General features: G+C 46.3%; 1 protein-coding gene across 7 annotated transcripts in view; it reads left to right on the forward strand.

The window, feature by feature from the left end:
* ENPP2 (ectonucleotide pyrophosphatase/phosphodiesterase 2) overlaps positions 1-27995 on the forward strand; it is a 442632-nt gene that overhangs the window by 250758 nt on the left and 163879 nt on the right. For all 7 annotated transcript variants that reach the window (XM_078686841.1, XM_078686846.1, XM_078686840.1 and 4 more), the window contains exon 12: positions 17453-17561. In XM_078686841.1, coding sequence (XP_078542967.1) covers positions 17453-17561 — 109 coding nt within the window. The remainder of the gene's footprint in view (positions 1-17452; positions 17562-27995) is intronic.

Raw genomic sequence — 27995 nt, forward strand, 5'->3', positions numbered from 1 at the left:
TTGTATGGAATCTGAGCAAAGTAAGGTGGCACAATTTGTGAGTGTGTGTGAAGTTGGCCAAAACTTTTTCACTGAGAGGCCGGAGTCTAAGACTTACATGTGCTACTTTTTGTATAGGACACTATCAGTTTTGGTAAATAGTGTTCCTTATAACATTTATTGATGCGTCAATTTGTCTGCATCAGTAAATGTCTATAATGTGTACGTTTTAGTCTATTGACTGACATATTATCTTTTGCATGCTCGCTGTGAGACCCAGGTTTTTATTGGTAGAATCCTGATTGTTTGTTCCTTCAAATGTTCTCGTGCATGTTGAGAGTCCCAGAGCTGGAGCGGCTAAGTGAAAAAATGCACTAGTTTTCGTAGCTGACATTGAGCTGAGCAGGGAACAGCATGGCATATATTTTGCCAAGTTTCTTAAGTTGTTTTTTGGCCATGGTGAAGGAAGCCATCTCCTGTTGAACTGCGTTAGGAAAGTCAGGAAATATCATGACCTTTCTATTCCCCACAGTTATTTCTCCTTTAATGTGGGCTTGTGTTAAAATATGGTCCCTGTCTTTGTAGTGCAATACCTTCACCATGACAGGACAAGGTCCTGCTCCAGGCAATGGGGGATGAGACAAAACACGGTGGGTTCGTTCAAGCACACAGAAAGGGGAGAGGCCTTCCAGTGCAACCTCATTGCAAAGCCATGTTTCCAGAAAGGCAGTCATGGCAGCGCTCAGGCCCTTGATACCCTCAGGCAAGCGAATGATCCGAAGGTTATTCTTTCTTGCTTCGTTTTCATTGTCTTCTGCCCATAATTCAAGCACCTTCATTCTGCCTTCTATTCCTGCCAGCTGATCCCTCACCGTTGTCACCTCGGAGTTCAGATTGTCTAGGGTTCGCTCTGTGGTGGTGACTCTCTCCGCTAGTTGTCTGTGGTCGTCTCTGTGCAGCCCCAAATCCATGACCATAGTGCCAATGTTTAACTCTTGTGATCTGTGTACTGTGGACCGCGTATTGTGGACTGTGGACATTCCCCTAACATGTGAAGAGAAAGGCAAAACCATGCTTGGGTTGACAAGAGGTCCAGACCTAGAGCCATTTCATCGATACTGTCGTTCTTGAATCAGGCGGTTGGGGCCTTTACCGATGAGATCTCCAGTGCAGAAATAGAACTGGCAGCCAACCGCCGGTACATAACACAAGACCCAGTTGCTCAAACAGGAGGAAGGTTGGCCCTACTCAGTCGCAGATTAACATTGGTGCTCCATCTACGCCCCTTCCCCGCCTAATGTCCCTTCAGTGAGTCGCCCAAGCATCCAGGTTTCCCAGTCTGTGTCAAGGGAACAACACGTTGAAATGCCCTGATAAACTTGGTAACCTGGTTAAAGTGGGCGCTCCACGTAAAACTGTTGCCCCGGGTCAGTCTTCTTCTGTTAAGACCAATCTTCTTCTGTTGAGACCAGAAAGAAGACCACACCTGGCCCCAGGAAGGCTCCAGCTGTGCCGTCGCCTACCATTCATACAGTGTGTGGTCAGATCACAATAGAGCGTCATTTAAAAGCCTGGAAACCAGGATCGTTACAGCTCCTAATGCCTTTGATGCTCTGATTACTTCTCTTGGGCAATCTGTGGGAGCGGAGCTGGCAAACGCTGCACTAGTAACAAATGATTACAGGAGAATAGGGCACACTGAACCTTTGCCAAAAAAACACACCCATGCACGCTGGATTACCCAATAAGGATATGCGAGCTTCTCTGGGGCTCTCGTTTTCCCACAGGCGGTGCACAGGGTTTATGAATGTCTGCAGACTTCATCAGGACTTTTAAAACTGTCCATAACATTGTGCTAATTAGTTTATAAAACAATGTACTCCGCGTTCCATTGCAAAAAGAAAAGCATTGCTTTTCTTCCACTTCAGTTTCTCCGATGCCAGTTCTTAAACTGTTGCCAACTAAGTATAAAAGTTACAACACGCCAGCAGTTGCTAGGACTGCAGGAAGCAGATTGATGTATGTGCCATACAGCCACATAGCCACGATGTGATGAAAATAGCAACAACAATGTATAGGTGTGCTAATAAAAAAGCGATACAGTACAAACAACACTAATGAGTCTATACACTGTACAGAAACATTCTTGAAGGATTGTGCCCTTACATAGCCGTGGGCGGAGGTTGCAGTAGACTAGAAGTACTGAGCTCTGGGTGTGTTGAAGGTTGATTAACATTTGTGAACACTTCCCCTCTGCCCCTAACGTAGGATATATTGCAGAATATTCCAGAAGAGCTCATTTCAGCCCTAGTTCTGCCACTAACATGGCACCCTGTCAGGACCAGTATATTGCACCTCACCCCAGACATAACTCGGGGACACTGGCAACAGTGTACTAAGTGGCGCCACACACACTACAGTCTTGCATGCAACTCTTTAATGTGTGCTTCATGATTTTGTTTTTTTTAAACTCACCCTCCATGTGTGCCACTACACTGTTTTTCTATATATTTTTTTACTTCTAATCCTTCATTTGTGTGTGTGGGGCGCTGTGTGGGGGCTGTCTGGGGGGTCTGTGTGTGTGTGTGTGTGTGGGGGGGCTCTCTGTGTGTGTCGGGGGGCTCTCTGTGTGTGTGTGTGTGTGTGTGGCTCTTTGTGTGTGTGTGTGGGGGGCTCTGTGTGTGGGGCTCTGTGTGTGTGTGTGGGGGGGGCTCTGTGTGTGTGTGTGTGGGGCTCTGTGTGTGTGTGTGGGGCTCTGTGTGTGTGTGTGGGGCTCTGTGTGTGTGTGGTTCTCTGTCGGCGAATATTCTCTACTACTCTCTAATGCTCACCTATTGCCATTGTAAATGACAATACCATTTATTTATGTTGAAAAAAAATGAAAACAAATGTCATGAGCAATGCCAATAGCTCTACCTTTAATAATGCCGAGACCATTGCATTGTAAATGCTTGTTTTCTTCAGTGTTCCTAATGTGCTTTAACTAACTTTTGTGTACATGCTTTTTTAGGTTTCGCCTGGCGATCCGCTGCGCAGCAGCGTTCGCGCAGGCGAAATCTTTTGAGAACAGTCTGGGGCTTTGTCCCGCCTCTCTGTTCCATTGGCTAGCTCCATAAATGGAGGCTAGCCATTGGAACAGAGATGCGTCAGTCATTGTGGGAGCAGATTCGTGGGCGTTCCGGTGATTTTTACTCATCCCGCCCCTTTTAGAACGTCATGCAGCGGTGGGCCATAGTGGGTGTTTCCTTTTTTCTTTTTTTTGAGGATGTTTGCGGCCGCCATTTTTCATGTGAAAGCATAGCGTTCGGGTCCTTGAATTTTGCTGCTGATCACCTACTTTGCTCTTCACTGCTCCAGGGCGGGGGCTTGTTCAATTAGTGCTTTATTGAACAGCGACAAATCGCATTTCTCCTTCTGTTTACTGAAAATTTGCGGCGGATCAGGCCATTTAGAGTATAAACGGGGTTGGAAGAACCGTTGCATTTCATGGAGCCCTGAATGGGTATAGACTCCGGGAGGCAGAGCCCCACGTGTCTGTAAGGTGTGTTTACACGCAGTCCAATACGATGGAGAGAAGCGTGGGCGGTAAAGGAAACCCAGCGTGCTGGTAAACAATGGCGCGTTTGTAACGCTGTGCTCGTGACACAGCAAACCCGGAGTTGAGTCACTCGAGGTAGCGCTGGAGAGTGCTCGGAAAAAAGAGGGAAAGCCTACACAAACAGGCTGCGCTGCTCAATTACTGGTGTCAAGGAGGCCGGCGAGGTCACCTCAGAGCCCTGTGAGGCGTGAGCGCCAAGGCATTTGGTGACTCCGCCGTGACGCTTGTTAAATGAGGTTACCTCAGTACAGATCCCAGTAAATACGTGTCATAGTTTCTAAATCTATATATCTTCTTCCTGTGGCTGTTCTCGGTGTGAGGGACGCATCCAGTACTTATCGGTACCATGTCTGAAGCTCGTGCCGCCGCCGGTCGTGACGTGCGATCACTAGAGGCATGGGCTTTACTCCGCACAATTTTACGAGTACAGAAACCCATCAAACTATGAACAATACATCCTTACCTCAAATAACCTCTTCAGTGACTCGAGCGCTCTTGCTCCCGATCCTGTGTAAACACCAGCGACACCCGCTGTGCTGCAGCCTACTTAAAAACCTAAAGTGACACCCAGTTGGGAGTAGGTGACGTGACGGGTCACTGAAAGTCGTGGGTGTTTGCATTTGTTAGGCATTCTCACCTCCCACCGCGGCTCCTATGCTTATTGGGATACGGAGCTAATCACTTGACTGCCTCTTCCAACTTAGGCACCTAAGTGATTTTCGCCAAATTTGTCGATTAACACAACGATTACTATCGATTTGCTCATAAACTATCAGTTTATGTGCCGTTGTGCACCGTTGGGTGGGTTTTGACCATAATGAGTGGGAAGGGGTCTCTACCTGGTGGCAGCCTCTCTCTGCAGACGAGTGTTCGCCTCGCACGACATTCTCCGCAGGAGAGCAGGCTGCTGTCTAGGACCTTTGCTGTAGTTCATCTCGGTCATTCATTACGGTGCGCAGGGCTTTAAGTGGGATGGAAAAAGTGAGAGGCATGAAAGGAACGGGGCCTATTTAATTAAGGATATGACTTAAACATGCACACTAACGTTTGCGTAGATCGCCACCCTAACCACACGTTTGCATTGAACAACTGCAGCCGGTATACGTGACCTTTGCTGAGTGCCTTTGCAGAGAGGCCAAGGATTGGATGAACACCTAATCTTTGCGAGAGATTAAGCTATTGGCAATGTAAATGACAATGCCATTTATTTGTGTTTTCAAAACCAACACATAAATACAAATTTTGTCATTTACAATGCCAATAGCTCTAACTTTTCCAAAGGCGAAACCGTTGCATTGTAAATGCTTGTTTAAATGAGCTTTCACTTTTGTTTGTGAGCTTCACGTGCCCGGGCTTGTTTTTCCCCATGCAGGGCAGCCTCCAGCCCTGAGGGTCCATCACGTCTTGGCGAGCAGTCAATTATTGTTTATTTGCTAGTTCTGCTTCCCGTGAGAGGGAGCTCGCCTTTTTCTGCAGCCTCTCTGTGCTGTCTCGTCAGCCCGCAAGGCCCTGCAATGATGAAACCTGTTGGAATTAGAAGCGGCGCAGCTGGTGTCTTGTCTTTGTAACTAGCGATAATTCAAGTCTTGCAGATTGTGAAAGAGCTGGTGTCACCGTTATGGTACCGAGCGGCCGTGGGGAATGAAGGTAGACGCAGCGCTAGCCTTCAGCTGAGCAGGAAGTGCCGTTCGATGCAGTTCGGCGAGGCATTATCACTGGTAGTTATTATACTTTACCCAGTGCCTCGAGGTTCCAGGCGGCGCATATAGGCACTTCATTTTCTTTGTCCACTTTGACTTTTGTTAGAATGTGTGTTACATCTGCATGGAGGTGGTGCCAGTGACTGGCAGTCTTTAGAAGACTAATGACAGACCAGTGAATAATGGTCCATTTATATAACTCCACTGCCAGTGTTCAGCACTGCAAGGTGCCCGGGGCTTAATTTCTGCGGTGGTTAATTGGATGGGCACTAACACTTCGCTTTGGAGCCCGGGTCTTTTTTTCTCATGATCGGACTTTGACCCCCAGCCAGAGTGAGAAAGGTAAGACAGGATGAGTAAAAAACATAAAGGAAAACCGTGAAGAAGGAAGAAAACAGGGATGAAAACAAAGGCACAAGAGAGAGTTAAATGGCAAGTGAAGGGGAGCACAATGTGGCATCAAGATCAGGCAGCCTTGGTGTTCGGCGGTCCCTGCTTATGGGCTCATGAGAAAAGCCCCGCATTCATGCGCCACTTCTTTATTTATGGATTGATCGATTACTAATTAGGATGAACCTGCCACTGTTGGTCTTTTGCCATAACTTCACTGTCAGTGTGCAGCACTGCAGGGACCGGCACTATTTAACGCTGCCTGAGCTCCGTGTTCTGGCCGTCTCTGCGGGAATCCCTTCTACTCTGTGAGTTGACATGTGCTGTCTGTAAAAGAAGTACTTCTTCTAACCAAGTGTTGCACTCAGCGTTGTGTGTGTGTGTGGTTAATCCTTATTCGATGTTACAACGCGTAGTGACCTTCATTAATATTGTGTGAGTAAATGAATGAGTAAGTCTTTGAAGTAGTGATTGGATGAGTGAAATAATAGCGGAGGGAGTTTATGATCGACATGTGGGAGTCAAAGAACATTCGCACGAATAACTGAATGGCCTGAAAGTGAATTTTAACCCAATTTGCATTTGCATTTGCATTTGCATAGCCAATAGGCCCCGCCTTTGGGACCTTATAAGTATTTAGTTATGCAGCAGGTCCCAAAGGCGAGACCTATTGGCTATGCCAATGCTTTTTTTTTTTATAAAGGTGCAATATACGTGTGTGTGTGTCTGTCTGTGTCTGTCTGTCTGTCTGTCTTTCTGTCTGTCTATCTATCTATCTATCTAACTAATCGAGCAAGAGAGAGGAAGGGGATATTCTTGATCTCAAGCAAACTAAATAAACCACTGTAGACCCGCGCATAGAGCCCTCAAGAAGGGTCATTGAGTCAAGCTGGCACTGATATCTGCTGCGACCTGCAGGTCACGGGCTACTATTCTAGCAAGGCCAACTGAACCTTCCATTTTTCCGAGGTTGGTAAATCGAGTGCAGTTTTAAGAAGATCTTTTTTATTGATATTCTTGCATTTATGAAATGGTTACATCCCAACTTCAAAGGTAATATGCAGTTTCTAAAAAGTCCCTTCTTTCGGCTCTCAGAGTATTCTTAAGTTGAGTAATAACACCTGTTGATTACAGGAATGGACAGGCTGCAAAACTGCATTATAAAACGTATGTAAAAGAGGAAGTAGACACACACACCAATGCATATCTCTGCATGCATGATGTCACAGCAGATGGAGGTTGTGTTTGGTGAATGGGGTCTTTGTCCGCAAGGCCATCGCGGCCACACCATTGTAAAGCTTTGCACCCCCCCACTCCACCCCCTTCCGTAAGTAAATGATGCAGCAATGTGCATGTAGTTATATTTGTCGCTTTTGTTTATGTCCAACATCTCATACATACGTGCACGTGCCCCTTCAGTGTATGTCCTAACATCACAATGTGCACATCTGCAAGACACAAATAGACTTTTTAAGTCTCGCAGACCTAGCGCTGGGTGTTTGCTCTTTGACCTGATATATCTAAAGCGCCCTTTCTGTTGGTATAGATGATGACGTTCCCTTCATTTTTTAAGCTATTAGTATTGTAAATAACAATGCCTTGTATTTATGTTTTAAACCCCAAACCATCAAAGGCATTGTCATTTACAATGCCAATAGCTCAAAATTGTGTGAATGCGAGACCTATTGCATTGCAAATGCTTGTTTTTTGAGTATTTTCCCATCTCGGTGTCGCCCATAGGCATGGGTCTGAGGCAGAGTTAGTGTCCCCCTAGGTAGACCCAGTGCTTTCAGCAATGAATGTCAGTCATGGTTAAGACCGGAGTATGAGTTCCTTAGAGAAGAAAGAAGTCGGGGGCCTTGTCGGTATATCAAGATAACCCAAGATTGGAGACGGGGTGCCATACACTTTTGAAATGAGGGCCCTCACACACCCTGCTGGGTGTCATGCTTCATCATAGGGTATGCTCCTTGTCAGGCCGGTGCTGCAATGCCTAATGGGCACCCTATGAGGGGCTCTTTGTCGGAGATCTTTTATTCCCAAAGCAGTAAAGTGTGGTGTGAGTATGGGGCCTCGTGGTGTAAATGCATGTAGAAGGTGTGAGGGAGCTGAGAAGGGGATTCCAAAATGAGACACAGTGATACTCAAAATGAATTTTAATCAGTCCACAGGTCTCAATTAAAAATGTTTGGTGGTTCACCACTAAGGTAATGTTCAGCAGTGGCTACAGTGTACATGTCAGCATGTGTCTTGCCTAGGATGTCAGAATGATCAAGTGGCAATTCTTCACGACCAAACATTAGAAAATGACTATCTAGACAGTGGTTGGTTTCCTTATTAGTATTCAATGTAAACCGAACACACAAGCAACCTAACATTGAGGTACCTTGTAGTAAAACCGACCTAAAACTAAAATATAATGGTATACATCATTAGAAACAGCCTCTGGGGAGACAGCATGCAATACAATTCTTAGTAAAAAGCAAATGTGACCGGCGCTGTGTAAAGGAAGAAATATGTGGCAGGCAGGTGGCACATCTAAAGAATAAAGTGGGCGGGTGGCTCATGATATGTCTAGCAATTACAACTCACCCATCTTGGGTGGTTCACCAGCTGCATCAAATCACTGGTGGAGGGTACGTTAAGATTTTTAACGTCCTGGTTCGACACAAAGATTTCGGTCAAGCCCTTACCCAGAAGATGCTTAGGTTCTCAGGCAGCCTCGCAGCTAAATTTAAAAGGGGGGTGGGCCAATGAATGCTCATCAGCTCCTTCCATGGAGTATGCCGCCTAATGTGGCCAGGTGGGCAAAATCCAGCATTAAGGGGAGGGGGGTGTTCCCTCTGTTTGTCACAAGTCTTGTGGTATGTAGGTAAGTCCATGGCCTAAGGCAACCAGGGAATTAATCAGGTGACCAGCCATATGATTGTTAGGGTCCGGATGCCTCGCTCAGCCGTCCGCGGCCAAAGTCAGGTAGTATGGAGCGAGTCCCTCAGCACAGATCCAGATCTCACCCTAAATGGCCCTAAAGGGTGCAGCGCATGCTGATGGGCAAGGGCACTGCCTGCAGCCAATGGGCAGAGTGGGACACGTGGTAGGGAAGCACCCTGTGTCTGTGTTTGGGCCTCTGCTCACTGTTCTGGCATCTGCCAGTTGTGGAAAAGGGGAGAAGGCCATGATCCGTCCCCAAGCAAGAGCATGCCAGGATACCAGCTTTGTCCCCACAAGGACCCATATGTCACCAGGGGTCTCTATTCCCACAATTTCTTAATGGGGGAAGTGGTCATAGGCTTCTCCTGCAGTCAGCCACATCAGCCAGCAGCTCCCTCAGCCTCACGGACCACAGTGCCTCACGGCCCCAGGAAAGGGCCCGGTGCAGGACTGGTCACCCCCGGGGTCTCGTGCCGTTTCACTGGGTAGACCGGAACTCGGCTAGGGGGCAGCATGTGTGAGGCAGCTGCTCCGGTAGGGCACAGTTTCATCCATGTGGCTCATCGCTTCCCACGCCGCCGGCGGGGTCTCAGGATCCGGTGAGACAGACTTCAGGCCTCCTATCTGAAGCCAGGAAAAATGCCAATGCAAAGCCAGTGGAGGGATAACAGGCAGCGCCGCTCAATCGTGGTGATGCTGGGGTAGTATCGTGTCAGCAGCTAACCAAGTTGTGAATCAGCATGCTGCTCGCCGCTCTCACCTGCAGTCCTGATCTCCCCAGATTCTTACAGCCTGCTCTACGCCATACCTCCTGGCTCTGCCGGAGAGTCAAAGGACCCCAAAGTGTGTCATCGATGCCAGATGGTGGGAGCTGCAGTGCCAGCCGTTAGCGGTTAGAAGCAGTAGCGGCTGCCGTACATCGCCATCTTAGTATGTGGCCTCATGGTGCACCAAAGCGGCTCTCTCCCCGCCGGCTCAACAGGACACCGAACCACACAGTACAGGCATCAGCTGTCCAGGGAAGGTCAGGCATCAACATCACCTTGTCTTTTTTCGGGCAAGATCGGCTGTGATTCTGCAGGATAAGCCTGGATGGCAGAGCTTGGCAGGGAGCTCTGCAGGTCCACGTCCCACCTCATTAGCATCAAGCCACGCCTCCCTCCCCGAATAGATGAATACTTGTAATTATCTAGAACTCAGTCCTATTTTGCTTTTCCTCCTACCGTCCTTTCTTCTACCAATAGTGTCATGGGTGCTTAGCTGCACTGGAATAATAATGCAGAAAAATACTCTATTCTGAAAATTAAGCCCTGAATTTCCACAGGAATGAAGCACTGAATACATAAAGAGAATAGTTGAAGGTTACTTATCAACTACTCACAGAAATGGTGGAGGCACTCGTCACCATCAGAAGAAAAGAAGGGATCAGTTAGGATATTGCATAATAAGATGAGAACAGAGCTGAAGATGCAGACTAGACAGATGTTTCTATCGGGGAAAAATATGTTGCCTAGTAGAATTCCTAATACACCCTGAGCTCTCACACTATAATCTACTTTCTATGGACAGGTGTTCTTGTATTGGCCTCTTGTACGTGTTATGGAATAGCAAAAACATCAAGGAAACATTAATGGACCGGTTGTATTAATCTGTTTCTTTTTTGTCACTTATTTCCTAGTATTTGCAAATCATATCCTGCATCCTATGTTGAGCCCCTTTCAATCTTCATTCTTTCCCTCCTCCCCAATTGGTGTCTGGATAGTGTGAGAAAGTGGCTCTATATATACTGGACCAGAATAAGGTACAGTGTGTGTATAGAGTCCACAAACCCCAGAGGTATAACAGAGGTTAAAGCCAGGTGTGACCTTACTCTCTAAAGTGGTAGCTTGGTCGAGCAGTAAGGCAGTACCAGAGGACAGTGTAAAGCATTTGTTGTACACACTCAGTCAGCAAAAGGTTTCACACACTCAAAGACTGAACTCCAGGCCAATTGTTTTTATATCAAAATATATAGTTGTTTTATTTCTAGAACCAACAGGTATCAAAAAATATACTGCTCCCAATATGAGAGGTCTCAGATGAGTACTTTGCAGAAAGGCAATAAACTTTGTAAACACAATGGGTACAGGGGTTGCAGTAGGCAACACAATTCTACACACAATTTAGCATTGAGCTCAATCGATTTCTTTATATATACACAGTTGATTACTTTGTAGATTACTTTGGTAATTCCAGGACTGGCTCCTAGGTTCAGTCCTGGGGTCTAAGCTGAAAACAGTTTAGCAAAAACGTTTTAGGTATTGTAGTGATTTTTCAGGAATAAAAAGCTATTTTAAAAGTTCCCAGTTAGAAACTTTTCAATAGGAATTTAGCAATGTTATCCAATGGGAGAAAATTCAGGTTGCAGGTAAAGTACGATCTTGTTACTTTTGTAATCCAGTGCTGGTCTCCTGGGGCCAGCACTAGGGTCTCAACTCAAAACAGGTAAGTAATTAGGTTTCAGTATTTTGTATGATTTTTAAAGAAAATTTCTAGTTTTCAAAAGTAGACACTAGAAATTTCATAGAAAAGCAGACCATGGATTCCTATGGAGAAAATACAAGTTACTAGTAAACCCGCTAGAGATAACTTTTGCGCTTCAGCACTGGCCTACAAGGTACAGTACTGGCTCCTCTCCTGATCACAGGCGAGTATTTCGGAATCCGGGATTCGGATGATTTTATATGAATATTTCAAGTTTTCAAAAGTAAACAGAAGATTTTTCGAGTCAAACCAGTCAATGTTATTCAAGGTATGTAAGTGAATTACCGGTTTCCTGGTGAGTACTCGACTGTTGAAGTTGTGGTTCTGGGCACAGATTCAGGGGTCCCCCAGGGTCAGGTAGGTACAGTTGGTTCCCCCTGAGCAGCGCAGGGGCGGCCGGGTGCAGAGGTCGTTAGGCCTAATGTTATCCAATGGGGGATGGGGGCATCCGGTTGGTGGCTGTTGGCTAGCAGACCACGCGGCTGTGGGAGCTGGGCTCCTGGTCACTTGCTCAGGGCAAAGGGGGAAGTAGGATAGGACAAAGGTGGCACAGCCAGCGGTACTCGGGCGGCTGGGTGCAGGGTGCTTTTGAGCCGTCGGGCGCTCAATGTTATCCAATGGAAAAGGTCAAAAGGGAACAAAGGCTGCAGGCTCGGGGGCGGAGACTCTCCAGGGGCGACCAGCACGTCGAGAGGTAAGTTGGGTTCTTGGAACACAGGTAGGTACCCCAAAGGGAGGCACTGGGGGCTGTATTGCGACGGGTGTAGAGGTGTCTTTGGGTGTCGGAAAAGCTTACCCTCAGCTGGTGGCGGTTGGTGGGGCCCCTGGTTCTGAGTCTGCAGGCTTCGTCTGGTTCGTCGAGGAGGGTCTTTGGTCACTGGACTTCGGGTCCCAGTCGCCGGGGGGACGTCCTCGTGGTCTTGGATCACTCTGGCACGGGCCGGGCTCGCCGGGTGCAGAGTGGGCAGGTCCGGAGCTTCCTGGCTGGCACCAGGGGAGTTGTTGCAGCAGAGCCTCTGCTGATGGGAGTCCCATTCTTTAAGAGGGTCAAGGCAGGCAGGTCCTCTGGGTGTCCCAAGGTTGCTGTCCGCAGGAGTCACCGGGATTTAGGCAGGAGCAGGTTCCAGGATCGACAGGCTGGTAGGGCTGGGGCCAAGTCAGTTGTTCTCGTCCTATTGTTAGCAGCTGCGCGGCGGGTCTTCTTCTTCTTGATCTTCTTTCTTCTTTTGGTATCGGGATCTGAGGAAGGAAGGTTCAGGGAGCCCCTAAATATTGAATTTAGGGGCGTTACAGGTTGGGCAAGGGCAGGGACCAATAGGTCCCTGTCCTGGGGGGAGTACACCCCCTAGCCTGCTCCTCTCCTGTGGGAGGGGGGCAGGAGCCTAACAGTGATTGAGCAGGGCTCCCCATCTTCAAGATGGCCAGAGCCAGGGGTCGTGCTTCACCTCGTCTCCCCCACCTGAGGGGTGGGGTTGGCATAGGCTGGCACCCCCCCCTTCCTGACGTAGTTTTTTCTGCCAGTCTTCCCGCCAGAGTGGGGGTCAGAACTGGTGGGGTCCAGTTGCTGGGGGCAGCAAATGGCCTGGAGAAGCTCACAGAGACGGCATGCCTTCGAAGCTTACCCCTGCCCATCCTGGGGGAGGAGACCTAGCACCTCACCCAGGATGTGCATTGTTGCAGGCCCAGGAGAGCGGGGGGCTCTCCACCCAGGGGTCCAGCAACATGTCTGCTGTGTGGCAGCCTCTGCAGCCACTCAGCTCAGACGTGGATTGTAGGTTAGGTTTTCAGGGAGCAGCTCCAAGATGCCCTCTGGTGCACTTTACATTAAATCCCACACTGGCATCAGTGCGGGTTTAATGTGCTGGGAAGTATGGTACCAAACTTGTCAGTCTTCAGTGTAGCCATTATGGTGCTGTGGAGTTCGTAGTGACAACCTCCCAGCACCATATACTCTTAATGGCATCACTGGACTTACAGTGCCCAGGATTGGCCCTGGGTACTGTAGTGGCACGGGGCTCATGCACCTGTGCCCACACCTCTGGCATAGGGCACCCAGCTAGAGGGGTGACTGAAGTAGGCCAGGGCAGTGGGTTCTGTGGCCATGGCACACAGGGGTGTGTGCCATGTCGACTCTCTGTTTAGTTCTGTTACTTAAACACTCAGCCTGCAAAGGCAGTGTGTGGGTGTCAGAGTACAGGGCCCCTGAGGGTGGCACAATAAGTGTTGCAGCCCTCAGGGTTCTTCTCTGGACACCATGCCCTTCGGGGCCTAGGGTACCATTTACTAGGGGCTGATAGGTGGCCAGAGATGCCAATTGGGTTTTAGTTTCAACACAGTTTTAGACAAGGAACACAGGCCCTGGGTACCTGGTTGGCAGGAACCCAGGGCACACTCAGTCAAAGCACATCAGCAGTTCAGAAAAAAGTGGGGGCATACCAAGGCAAGAAAGATGGCACTTTCTCACAGATAGTGTTTGGAAGGATATGTGACTGTTCGGGTATGTGGGGCCTGAGTTGTGGAGTACCTTGAATTTGTGTTTTAGGAGTTTGAATTGAGCACGTTTGTGTATTGGAAGTCAGTGTAGTTCCCTGTGGTGTAGTCTAATGTAAGTTCTGTGTGGGAGGTTAAGGATGAGTGCATCTATCGAGTTCTGGGTGGTCTGTACTCTTCTAGGGATCTGCTTGGTGATCCCAGTGTAGAGGGTGTTTCCATAGTGCAACTTGTTGGTGACTATGGCATAAATGATAGTTTTTCTTTTGTTGCTTCTGAAGATTTTCCTCAGCATCTTCAAGGAGTTGAAGCAGGATGCAGTGATGGTGTTGACATGTGCAGTCATGTCCAATTTGCTGTTGAATATTATTTCGAGGTTCCTGGACTGGGTTCTGAGTGTCTGTTCGAGTTTGGCCAGCCACCAGTTGGATCACTACTTCTGTGTTGGCCGTGTTGAGCTTGGGACAGTTGGCTTTCAACCAGCTAGCGGCTGCGTCATGCAGGCGTTGAACTTGTTTCTTGTGTTGGGGGTCTTTTCTGAGAGGGAGAGTATGAGTTGTGTGTCTTCTGCATAGCAGATGTTGATGTCCTCTACGTAGATGACATTGGCCCGAGGGATCATGTGTGGGTTTAAGAGGGTGGGGCTGAGCGATGAACCTTAAGGAACTCGGCAGATGAGTTTTTGGTCTTCCGAGGAGTAAGATGCCAGGCTGATAGCTTGTGTTCTATCTGCTAAGAAGGAGCAGATCCAGCGGAGCGCAGGTTTTTGGATGCCAATCTCATGCAGGCTCCTGATGAGGATGGGGTGAGAGACCATTTCAAATGCTGCAGAGAGGTGCAGGAGAATACGGGCCACTGTGTCCCCTCTGTCAAGGATCATGCAGTTGCCATCTGTGGCATTAATGAGTGCTTTTTCTGTACTGTGGTTGTGCCTGAATCCAGACGGCGGGCATTGAGGAGCAGCTAGTGGCATTTGAGGTGGTCAGTGAGGCTTCGGTTGATTAGTTTCTCTAAAATGATGAGGTTGTAGTTAGACAGCATGGCTAGGTCAGCGGATGATTTCTTAAGCAGGGGTATGACGTTGGTTGAGTTGATGGAGGCATTAAGGATGGCTGTTAGTTCTTCATTGATTGGTAGGAGCCCTTTGATGAAGGTGTGGTGAGGCAAGGGTCAGATGGAGACCCAAGTGGATGATCTTCATGGTAACAGCTATTCTGACAGTGGTGACATCAGGCCACAAGGGCAGGGTTCAGTCATTGGTCATGATTGAAAGTTGAGTTGCAACAGTAGCAGGGTCCAGTTGCTGTATATGGAGGTGATGTTTTTACAGAAGAATTCCGAGAGCTTGTTGCAAAGGTCTTGTGTGGGGGTGATGTTGCTGGAGGCGTGGTAAAATCTTTGTGGATGGCGAAGCTTTTCTTGCTTCCGTTACTGCTGGCATCTGTGTGATCTGCCTGGGCTGTGTGCTTGGGGTTCTGTATCTGCTGGTGGTAATGTTTTGGGGCTTACTGGAAGATATCTTTATCAGTGGTGGCTTGACTTGTTCTCCAGTTACTTGCAACACTGTTTCTTCAGCCTGATTTCCTCTGTGTAACCTGTAGCTGGACTCTTGCCTTTGGGTTGCGCACAAGCGGAGCCAAAGTGTCGGCACATGCTACGATCCAGCTATTGATATTTTTAACGGTCCCCCCGCGGCGGGATGCCTGGCTTTCACCTTGGGGATGCCCTGTAGGGGCTATCTCACAGGGAAAAACCAGGACGGGTTCCCAAGGCAAGCGCCGAGATGCCTCCTGGTGATTCGAGCGCTATATAAGAACATACAAAAAAAAAATGGTTTTCTGCTAGTAGCTGGTGTGCTTGGGCTGATGTGCATAGAGCACAGAAACCCACTCCTCTTCTGAGATGCTCTTTCAGCTCCGGCGGGCTGTTCCTGTGGTAGATACATGTGATGGTGCAAGATGGGTATACTGAAACTGTCCAGGTCATACTTGCTGGGTTGTAGAGTGTGACGTTGCTGATTGAAGGTGTCCGGTGGTATTGGTGGGTTCATTTAGTAACTGTCTAGATGAGGCCATGGTTTGCATGGTTTTCAAAACAAGAAGTAGAGTTTGGGTCAGTACAGTCTTCTAGGTTAAAGTTAAGGTCTCAGAGGAGGATGAAGGTGCTGACTTAGATGATAAGTGGTGCCACAAAGTCTGTGATTTCACTGGCTAAATTGGTGTGGTGTCCAGGTGGCCTGTATACGAGGGTTCCGCCCAGAGAGAAATTGTCTGCGACGTGTATCTTGAATGTCAGGTGTCCCATGTAGCTCCTGGTGGTGTCTGTGTAGGTGGTGCACCTGATGGTATCTTTGACTATGATGGCGACTCCACCTCCAGGCTCATGCGGATGTGCTTGCCGGACAATCTTGAAGCCAGTGGGGATGGCTTTAGCGATATCTGGTACTGAGGTTGGGTTTGCTTTGCTTCTGTGAGAAAGAGCAGGCCTGGCGCATGTCATGCAGTAGGTCCTATACCTCCGTGGCATATTTTGTGAGTGAACGGGTGTTGAGGAGCCTGCATGCAAGTTTGGTGTGTTTGGATGGTGTTTGGATGGTGTTTGGTTTGTGTGAGAATGAGCGAGTGCGGTGCTGGGTGCTGTTGTGTGCGTGAGTGGTGCTTGCAGGATATAGGAGAGAGCAGGAGACTCAAGTGAACTCTCCTTCCGTGTTCTGTGCTGTGTTATGCAGCAGTGCAGTGGATGGCAGCCATAGTTAAGAGGATCGAAGAGCACAGCTTGGTATCGGTGGATGGGGGGGAACTGGGGTTCCTGACAATGGCCATGGTCTAAGCGTGGACGGGTGCAGTTGGGCATGCCTCCAGTGCGACTGCTGAGTGTCCTCACTGTAGCTGCCATTAAGTAGCACCTGGGAGGAGAGAGGAACGCACGGTACGGTGGTGGGAAACCAGTGATTCCACTTCTTGTATAGATGGATGATGGGAAAAATAATTCAAATATAATTTAGAAAATATGAGCTTTTGAATGTCATTTGAAATTTTGATTTTGAGTTTATCTAGTTCTCAAACTTGGTATTTCTTCTAGTCCAATATACAGACTTTTTCATATGTAGAGTTTATAGACTAGCCAGACTGTTTCAAATTTGTCTGACATCAGTTGACAGTCAATTGATCTGGAAACATATTTTTGCTAAAGATAACAGTCTAGCTTTAGAGTTTGACCTTGAGTGTGGTTGAGCAAGGCTTTAGATGCCCAGACAATTTGTTTTTGCCAAAGTCCTTGCAGGAGATAATCAATACATGAACTGCCATTCTTAAGTGGGTAGGGTACAGCAAATGGTTAATTTTCGTGCTGGAATGAAGGGGAAAATTGGTGGCTTTCACCATTGTGCATATGTAGAAAATAGTCCTAGAGAAGAGTTCAAAGTGAAGTCTAAGAATTTAACTGTGCTACAGAGATGGAGATTATTTTATTCCGAGTTCATCAAGGGGTTCTCCTATAAATGTGTCCTAATGTTCATGGTAATCAAAATCATGTCCGGTTTTATGGATCTTGAGCACTCCAAGGTTGTCAGCCATCCAACCTTGGAGTTTAATGAGGCCACTACAGAAAGGGAGCATGTCATTTATGGGGGAAGTTTTACTTTTTTTTCCTTACATATGTAAATGTTTCTCCCATTCTAGGAGGTTGGTTGCAATTTAGAACATATCTGAAAGTAGTTGAGAAATGACTAATTTGTTGTTCAAGTGGCCTGGTAGCAGTGACATTAGGCTCACTGGAACTTTCATGCAAAACTCCTTTCAATTATTGAATTTCCTGCTTTTTCTGTTCTATTTATCTGCAGATGAGCACTCATTTGAAGGAGGTTGATAGAATTGTAGGTCAATTAATGGATGGCCTGAAACAGCTAAAGCTGCACCGATGCGTTAATGTGATCTTTGTTGGTGATCATGGTAAGATATTTATGATCTTTCTACCAGACTTCGCCATACTGCTTGTTAAAGTCATAACATTGATTTCCAAATAGTATTGAGCTATGCATGTCAGTATATTAACAATAACTTAGTTATTATGAATCTAAGATCCACCTCCCTCTTTGAATCAAGAATTAGCATTAGGCAAAGTAGAACTGACGGAATCAGTGACCCCTATCGAACTGATAATTTAAGGTGCTATAGTGACCTTGAAGCTATTGATTAACTACCCCAAGCATGGAACCCATATTCTGAAGCGAGTGACACAATGTATCTTCTGTCTGAGGCACATTGGGATTTACAGCCTGTTGACCATCTTGGAATGCATACCTCATGTGAAGGACATAGGTCTGAGGGTGAACAATTAAATGACATTATGCTTTTAGAAGGGTCTAGCACTTTATTAATACTGGCCTCCGAACTAAAGCACTTATAGACTCTACAGCTAAACGTGATAGCCTTGATATCCTAGTACCATACTCAATTCCAGACCAAATAAAGACGGTATCTTGGAACATAGCAGGGCTTGCTAGGAAATTACAAGAACCTGATTGGTAGATTTTCACCAATTCCTTTGATTTTTGTCTTTTTCAAGAAACCTGGGCAAGGGAACCTCTGTTTAAAGTTGGCTATGGGACATTCAGTTTAGAGGCTCACCAATCAGTAAGAGGAAGACCATCTGGAGGCCTTCTAATCTGGATAAAAAATAACATAAATGCTTCTGTAGTTACTTTTCCCACTGCCTCTGATGATATCTTGGGTTTTAGTCTTAAATTTCCGAACAAGTATCGGCTTCATTTGTTTAATATATATATAAGACCTAGAGAACCCTCGAAGGAATCAGCAATAATCACCCAGTTAGAGGAAGCCTTTGAATCTATTGCTCCCAATGAGCTTATCATACTCGGAGGTGACTTTAACTGTTGTTACGAGCCATTGAAGGGAGTAAATATGGTTACCGAAGAACAAGATTTAGCTATGGGCATCCCCCTTCTGGGGACGAAGAAATGATAAGACTCTCTGCCTCTGCATTACAAATATTTAATTTTTGTATTGAAAAGGAATTAATATCGTGGATCGGGCAGACTAACCCATGGTTTGACACGGAATGTGTCCTTGCCAAGCAAAATTTAGTTAAGGCCCTAAAAAATAAGGATATCTCTCTGGTTAGGCAATCAAGGGACGTGTATAACAAAGTCCAGAAAGTCGCACATAGAAGGTGGGAAGATGAAAGCTGGGAAGAATTGCTAGAAGCTACTGAGAGGGGTGACCATTTTTTGTTTTGGAAGATTATTGCAAATGGCTCCAAGGCAAATGCCCCGGCCCAAGACTATAATCTGGATCCTTGGTCTTGGTATGACCATTTTGCCCACCTATATGTCCTTCCTGCATAATCGACTGAAGACTCCCCAGTTGGTATTGAAACTCTATTGTTACCTAATCAAACCACACCTCTTCAATTTAGTATGGCAGAGACAACAAAGGCAATTGCTGCCATAAAATCCTCTAAAGCTCCCGGCCTCAATAAGATCTCGGGTGATCTGTTTAAACATGAGATAGATGTATGGGCCCCATATATTAACCTTCTCTGCAATGATATTACTAGAGGTCAGCCCATCCCTGACTCATGGAAAGGATCGGAGATCGTCCCGATCTATAAGAAAGGCTCTAGGGACGATCCAGCTAATTATAGACCTATTAGCTTACTAGATATATTACAAAAGGTCTATGCAAAACAGATCTTAGACAGAATTAATGAGGGGATTTTAGATAATAATGTGCTTTCCCTATCCCAAGCTGGTTTTAGGAAGAGACTAAGCACCATAGATCAGGTCTTTAGGTTAATAATCATAGCATGAAAATATACGAGGTTAAGACGTGGTTGTCTGTATGTGGCCTTTATAGATTTAAAGGCCGCATTTGATTCCATCCCTAGAGACCTACTATGGGCCAACCTACTCCAGCAAGGGGTCCCGAATAACATCGTAATGCAGTTAGTTAGGCTCCATGAGAATAAGTTTGCGAAAGTGCGGTGGGGGAAAAGGGGAGAATTGACGGAAGAGATACCAGTAAAAAGGGGCGTGCACCAGGGCTGTGTCCTGGCACCCACCCTATTTCTCTTATACGTCAATGATATGATAGTCGCTCCAAAAAGCCAATCATGATTCCCCGAAATTGGGAGGTGAACATATCTGTGCACTAACCTTTGCCGATGATACCAATCTGTTATCTCAAACATCTTAAGGGTCCCCAAAACCTCCTAAATTCATTGGACGTGTATTGTAGGCAAAAGGGGCTGGAAATAAATCCAGTAAAAAATAAATATATGACCATCAGACCCCATAAATGCTTTAAAAACAAAATGCATTCGAACGTAGTAATTTTGGAGCATGTTTCAAATTTTGTATACCTTGGGGTAGCTATTGACTCCAAATTTTCATGGAACCCACAGCGTACAAAATCTAAATCGATCCTTATACAAAACGCAGCTCCAGTTACAAAAAAAACATTCTCTACTACGTCCAAGGCTATTACACCAGCACTCCAAGTCTATAAATCTAGGGCCCAAGCGGCGGCTCTATATGGCACGGAGTTGTGGGGGGGCAGCCCTCTTACCTCTAATTATAAGGGAAAACAAGATCTTGAGGAGGTTTACTGCCCTACCACAAAATACACCTGTGATCCCCCTAATGCTTGATTTGGACATTAGGCGGATTGAGCATAGGGCCATTTGGATGACCCTTTCCCATTGGATAAGAATATGGACCACGGAGGAACTGCAAATATATAGACAAGCATTAAGTGAATTGATTACTCTTGATACTTTTGTTACTTTTCCATGGTTGGTCCATATTCGTAGATAGTTCTCGGATCTGGGTTTGAGCAGGTTCTGGGAACAGCCAAACCTGTTAACCCCTGAATCCAAAAAGGAATGTAAAACCATCTTCTGGAATTTTATTGAGCAGAGCACCACTTTAAATTGGAGATATGGCTCTCTCACAAACCAGTTCTTGAGTTTCAAAATAACCCCATGCTTTGAATATTTCCTAGACGAGATCGAGTCTTTACTCGCCAAAGTACTGTACCTAAAATTTAGATACGGCACACTGCAAATCAAGACATTTACATCCAGGTGGGGGAAAAGGGATGGTGAGGAAAATGACTCTAAATGTATTCAGTGCTCTCTAGGAAGAAATGAGGACATTGCTCATGTACTATTTTTCTGCCCGTTATATGAAATCCCAAGGAAAAAATGGTTAAAACCTTTCGGCAGGAATCTGTGCATCAGGAAATATATTGAAATGCTGCTGTATCCTAAAGTCAGATATCTCGAAGTTGGTTGTATTTGGAACAAGTAGATTTTTATTGGCAGCTAATTTTATTAGATCAAAGCGAGGTTTAAAGTTCTAAATGAACAATGAAAAAGGGAAAAATTTGATCTTGTGATCCTTCTATAGGAATTGATATCTCTTTGCAGCACTTGTATTTTATAATATTAAATTACATCATAGTCGATTGTTAAAACTTATCATAAATGTAAAATTCGTTCGAGGTATTTGCACTTATGTAATTAAAATTCCGTTATTGATTCTTAAACTAACTCCTGATCGATACGAAATTATAATTTTTTTTTTAAATCGAACATTTTTAAATTAAGATGAGATTGTTAGGCACCATGCACTTTAAGAAAAATGTATGTATACTTTGCTAAAACTGCATAACTGCGCCTTAGGTATTGGATTCAAGATGAGATTGCTAGGCACTTAGCACTTTAAATTTGTATGCATTTGCTGTTAAAACTGCTAAATTGCACTTTATTTATTGTTCTGTAACTGGAATGAAGATTGATGCTTGTATTTCTTATTTTTAATAATAATGTTTTGTATTGATTGCTTTGATGATTCTGTGAATCGAATAAAGATGCTTAATAATATTAATATTAACAATTATCAATTAGGAGTGTAATGTTCAGAGAATAAAAATATTATACTGCCATTATTAAGTCCACCAAAGTCACACAGTAACAGATGCTTTATTTGAGCTTTCAATTGTTTTGTTGGTATTTTGGTGTACCGGGTGCAGCATTCTTATTTTCATTTATATAGGGTTCCTCTTAAAACATATGTTCGAGGCATATGAGCTGCAGATTGCACACTATGCATAGATGGCCACCTAGTGTTGGGCCGGATGTTTGCAGTTTGTTTTTGTTGTAGAAAGTCTTTGGATGTCACGGGATAGGTGACTCCTCCTTTGGGTGATACTGCGCATGGGCATCGGCTCCATCCCCAGATTTATTCTGCCACCTGGCTTGGATGTGGTTCCAGCGCTCCGTGTTGGAACCGATTACCGTCGGCGCGCAATCCACATCGGCTTCAAGAAACTACTCTAGAAAGCGTTTTCCTGTCAACACTACTCTTCGAGACCAAGAACGTCCATTCCGGTCGTCGACTACGGCCTTCGGGCCCAACTAGGCCTTGACTCCAGCTAATGGAAAGGACGCCATTTAAAAGGTGTCCTCAATGTGGGTCGAAGTTCCCCCACACCGACCTCCACGAGGTCTGTAACCTCTGCCTCTCTCCGGAGCACGAGGCCAAGGACTGTTCAGCCTGTGCCTCCTTCCGCTCCAAAAAGACTATCCGGGACCGGAGAGCCAGACGAACAATGGCTCAAAGATCTTCAGCTTCGATTCCGGATGACATTTTCCAGGAAGGCGTCGACGACCCAGAAGAACACGACGTCGACAGCAACTCGGAGGCAGAAGATTCTGATGTCGAGGATGTGACTCCCGCGCAGCGGGTAGTAAGTAAGACCGTCGACCCCAGCCCTCCCTCGACGCACACAAAAAAGGCTACGGTCCCACCCTCGCCCTCGGGCTCGGGTGCACACCGAGATACAACTTCGACGGCCCCACCTTCGGGCTCGGCCAAGAAGTCAATAAGGCCTTCGGGCGACTCGGGCTCGAGTCGACCCCAAGAAACCGCCTGGTACCGCTCCGAAGCCATCGGCGCCGAAACACTCATTCCCATCGGCACCCAAAACAACTTCGGAGCTAACGAAAGCTTCCGGCACCAAAAAAGCACCGGAGCCGAAGCACGCGCCGGAGCCGAAAAAAGTATTGGACCCGAAGAAACACCCGGAACCGAAAAAGACTTCGGACCCAAAAAAGACCCCGGCTTCCCCCAATAAAGACAAAAGGTCGAAAGAAGCCGCGGCGGCGCCGAAAGAAGCTTCCACGCCGAAAGGCCACATTCCTGAAAGAGACTTGTTTGCTCCGGACCCCAAGCAAAAGGCTCTCATAAAAGATCCCAAAACTGGTCGAGGCACCAGCAACAGCACCGGCTCCAAAGAAGAAGGACATTGCTACCTTACCTATGCATGTACCTTCCCGCCTCCTGCACCCAATCCCTCCCCCCCCCATATTTCACCACCTCTCTCCCCTACACCATCTAGCACACATGATGATAATGGGGACAACATATCAGATATAGGGGCTGATCCACAGGAGCCATATTATCCCCCAGCCTTGCCAGACCCATGGGAAGACTATACTACACCAGATGTCCGAAATGTACCACAGGATGACATATACCCTTCTGACCCGAAGGTATCCGGTCGATTTGCATGAGCACCAGTTACATTACAGATGGACATATTCATTTTTGTTAGGCACAGGGAGATTAAGTGATTTGCCCAGAATCACAGAATGTTGAGTTTCCCTGCCGAGACTCGAACCCTGTTCCCCAGCTCCGAGGTTGACATCCCTAGCCGTTAGGCCACTTTCTCTCCCAAAATTCAAGCAGGCTACCGGCATTAGTGCAGTGGGATGGTGGACCATGATGTACGTGGTAAAGTTTTGATGCATTCGATGCGAGTACATTGGAGCTAGGTACATAATTGTTGGACAAGAGCTGCTGAGTGCAATCAATCATAGGAATATAGAGTAGTGGTATACACTGACTGAAAACATAAGTGTTGAGGTACTTCCAGAATTTTTGTAACGATGAGGGGAGACTAAAATTTAGCAGGCTCTTGTTCCAAAGACTGGATACGTAGAGATACGTGTTATTTCCTCTTTTGCAAGCTCTCCTGATTTGCAGTATTGCTAGTTCTGGGGAAATTGTCTGCAAAACGGTCTGGTTTGTGTGTTGATGGCTTGAAGTTGGTACCATAGTGTTTTTTAATCCAATGCAAAATGTAAGTTATTAAATTGTGTGTAGGATGAGTTTCAGTATTACCAGGGGTGAGTCCGAAGAAGGTCCGTTCTACCATCAATATGAGAAAGTACAATAATTTATTTAGTGGAGAGGCTGTTTGAGGATTGCATGTAGGGTTTGAACTTCTTAAGGAATGTCAGTTTGAGCTAGTCTTCTTGCAACCATGGCTTGAAGTAGGGATTATTTTTGTATGGAATCTGAGCAAAGTAAGGTGGCACAATTTGTGAGCGTGTGTGAATTTGCCCAAAACTTTTCAGTGAGAGCGGCTTGAGTTTAATATTTACATGTGCTACTGTTGTATAAGACACTATCAGTGTTGGTAAATAGTAATTCCAGACAGATGGCAGATAACTTTGTAATATATTTGTATTGTCTTCAAGCAGGCACCATTTTGCCATTCACCACAGACTGACAACATCCTGAGGTAGAGCTGCATTTTGTTGGAATATTGGTTAATGAAAATATTTCAGTTGGTACTCCGGACTCCTATAGGTACCGTAAAAACAACAAAATCCTTATTAGAGATAATGTACATTTAAGGGGTTTCCACACACAACTATGAATAAGGAAATCTTAAGGAATAAATGTGCACAAATTATATACTTCCAAGGAATGAAGTGAATAAACTCAGCACTGAAGGAGATGTCCATGAAAGGGTATATGGCTGAGAGGAAGGTCTCATGGGCTCAGTGGCTTTGTTCTACTATTTCTTCATAACATGTCACTAAGTTTACTTTGTGTCATGGAAGGTCATCATAAAATAACCCTATTGTTTCTGTTCCTATTTTGCAGTGTGGATGGTTCCATTATATGGTTTTAGCTGCATGTGATCTGGGTACTTTTTTTTTGTTTAATTATCTTTATTGTTTTTCTTACATTTTTTAACAATCTAGGGTCATCTGAGGTGTCATACATACATATACGGATCGACATTATAGTAGAATGCATATAACTGGGGTGTAAAGCAAAAGTGTGGTTACAATACACGGTGGTACATACACACCTCTACAGGAGACCTATGTCGATAAACAGTTGCATGGTACTCCCTTTTCGTGCTACTGCATTTCAGTTCCCCATTGACAGATAATAACGTCTGTGTAATATGCGAACACAGCTAGTATGAATCCAGTCAGTTGTTACGTGGAGTGTACAGTAATGGCTTACATGGGGGCTGGGAATGTGCAACTGTTTCAGTTTAACACTGGGAGATCTGCAAAAAGTGCCAATAAGACATATAGAATCTGAATCACAGAACTAAGAACTTATTGAAGAAACTGCCATCGAGGAAAAAAAGAAGAAAAAAAAGGAACATAGAACGACTGAGTATGAGTATGTGTGTCTCGTACATGATATTATGTTGGCTCGACAATATCGTTTGTAATTAATCGCTTCCCTGCTATCAAACCCAGGTCTCGAAATCGAGACGTTACTCTGTTTTCTTGGGCCTACCATATATAGCTCTAGTATGCAAACTTCCCATGTATAGGGCAGGGATGTGTCAGTACAGAGTGCAAGTGCCGTAGGTACTTTTTGTCAGTAAAGAGGTGCAGGACCAGAGCATGTGTAACAGATTCGCGTTAAGCTGCTGACAACGCAGGCACGCGGAGGTGGCAATGTTAAAATATCTATTTATGTTGTCGGGCGAGAGGTATGCTCTCTGTATAATGTATGTTTGTATAAGTTTAAATTTGGAGCTTCTCGGTATAAATGAAGAGCTGGCTAGAACAGCACTCCATTCCTTTTCCGTCCATGTTTGTCCTCTATCCGTTTCCCAGTGTGCGCGGAGACTCAGCATTGGTTTCAGTGTGTGTATAAGCAGAGCTGTCACCAGCCAGTGTACTATATGTGATGCCACACCCATTACATGTAAATACTGTAGGAGCAAATGTGTAATTGGCTCGGTCGTCGTATCCCCCCAGGAGGCCGAGAGGGCCCTTGTGAGTGAGGTCTGCAATAGAAATTGCCCTGCCGGCAAGCTGTAATCCCCCGCCAGGGCCTCATAGGTGAGCAATGTACCATCCACATATAGGACACCCAGGGTATCTAGGCCCGCTGCATGCCATGTGTAAAGATCTGCTCGGAGGTGCCCGCCCTTCCTCTAGGTGTCCCCGAGAGCGGCAGTATCGGGGCATATGGGATTGTTACTCAGGTGAGGTGTAAGCTCCTTCTGTAGCATTTATGTGCCAGTTCCAAGTGTAATTGGGATGGTCGTGGAGGTTTGGCAGTGGGATGGAATAGATGATAAATCTGGGATTGGGTCCAGGGCTGTTGCAGGGTCGCCGTATTTTCCAGACTCCTGCCGCTCAGCCACTTCGTCACCCATTGTAGCTGGGCCCCTATATAGTACAACTTCATGTTAGGGACTGCCAATCCTCCTTGGCTGGTAGGAGAATATAGTTTCCACAAGGCAACCCATGGCCTGCCTTTGTTCCAGATTAAGTCATGAAGCATGCGTTCCAGCTCGTGGAAGACCTTGGTCAGGACATAGATCTGTAGATTCAAAAAATAATATAGTAATTTTGGAAGGATAATCATCTTTTTTAAGGTAATGCGGCTCATAACATTCAGTGGGAGTGACTGCACAATTGTACTTGGGCCCTAACAGCTGAGACAGCTCTGATGAGGTTTCCCTCCAGAAAATCAATGGGTGTTCGGTATATGAAGATGCCAAGATAGCAAAACGTAGCTGGGTACCACGTGAGAAGGGAGCCATTGAGGCGCACGTACGTTTCAACCGTGTCTTAGCTAAAGGGGTAAACTCCTGACTTGGCCCAGTTGACCCAAAGGCCGGACACCACCTCAAAGGCCTTAAGCGTGTCTACTATGGACATGGGGATGTAATTGATGTAGCGCACATGCAATACCAAATCGTCGGTATACTGAGAAATTGCATGTATCCCGTCTCCTAACTGGATGCCCCATGCCTCACAATCACTGCGAAGTAGCATCACCAGTGGTTCCGTGGCTTGGGAAAAGAGTTACGGGGACAGGGGGCATCCCTGGTGTGTCCCTCGCCTCACTCTGATGGGGTCTGAAATGAGCCAACCAGTCCTGACCCGGACAGTATGTCGATGGTATAGCAGGTGGACCATGCTCATGTAATGGGCCCCTAAATCGAATTTGTGAAGCACTGCCGCCAGGTAGAGCCACTCTAAAGAATCGAGGGCCTTCTCCAGGTCTTCTCCAGGTCTAGTACTAGGGAACCAGAGCTTGGCCATCTGTGCAGCACGTGTCTCTGTACCCGCGTACCTGCGTGTATTAAGTGCGGTACTTCTGGCAATAACAAAACCGTTCTGGTTGGGGTGTACCAGTTCCTTTACTAAAGGCGATACATGCATAGCGAGAATTGATGCAAAGATCTTATAGTCTGTGTTCAGGAGTGCCAGCCGGCGATAAGAGCCAAGGGATTCAGGGTTCTTGTCGGGTTTGAGGAGAGATACCAGCAGGGCTTCGTTTTGTGTACTAGTAAGTGTAGATTCATCTACTTCTGTCTCATACACTGCTAGCAACTGTGGAGCTAGTATATGTGCGTAGGTCTGGTAAAATTCTGCCGGCAGACCATCAGGTCCCGGCGATTTCCCATTGGACAACCAGAATATGCAGTCCCGGACTTCCTTTAAAAGGATAGGGTAATTCAGTTCCACTCTTTGGGCGCACCTAGGATGTGGCAAGGCGATCCCTTTAAAGATAGAGCTGCAGTTCAATGGGTGTGACCAGTGCCCGAGATTTGTATAAGTCCCGATAATGCGTTACAAATTCACAATGTGTGTCCCGCTGTGTGCACGCTATAACCCCTTGTGCCGTGCGCACTGAAGCCACAGGGGTCAACTACTCATCTTGGCGAATCTACCACGTGAGCAGTTTCCTCGCTTTGTCCCCCATGTGATGCGTCTGCGCCGAATGCACGGCGTAATTAGGACATTGCAGCCACTCTAGCAGCCAAGCGTGTTCTTCCCTATGACTGGAAAGTTGTCACAGGGACCCCTCAGTTGCCTCATGTTCGCTAGATGCCAGCTTTCTTTCTAAAATAGTGAGATCTTTATCTGCACTCGAATACCCGCCTGTGTTCCCAAACAGTGCCCCCTCACGACTACCTTGAGAGCGTCCCACTCCAACAGTGGTGATGAGGCTGTGCCTGCATTTTCATCAAAATATTGTGCTATGGTAGTAGCTAACAAGTCCCAGAAAGAAGCATCAA

This window comes from Lissotriton helveticus, chromosome 4_1, assembly GCF_964261635.1.
Source record: "Lissotriton helveticus chromosome 4_1, aLisHel1.1, whole genome shotgun sequence".
NCBI lineage: Eukaryota > Metazoa > Chordata > Amphibia > Caudata > Salamandridae > Lissotriton > Lissotriton helveticus.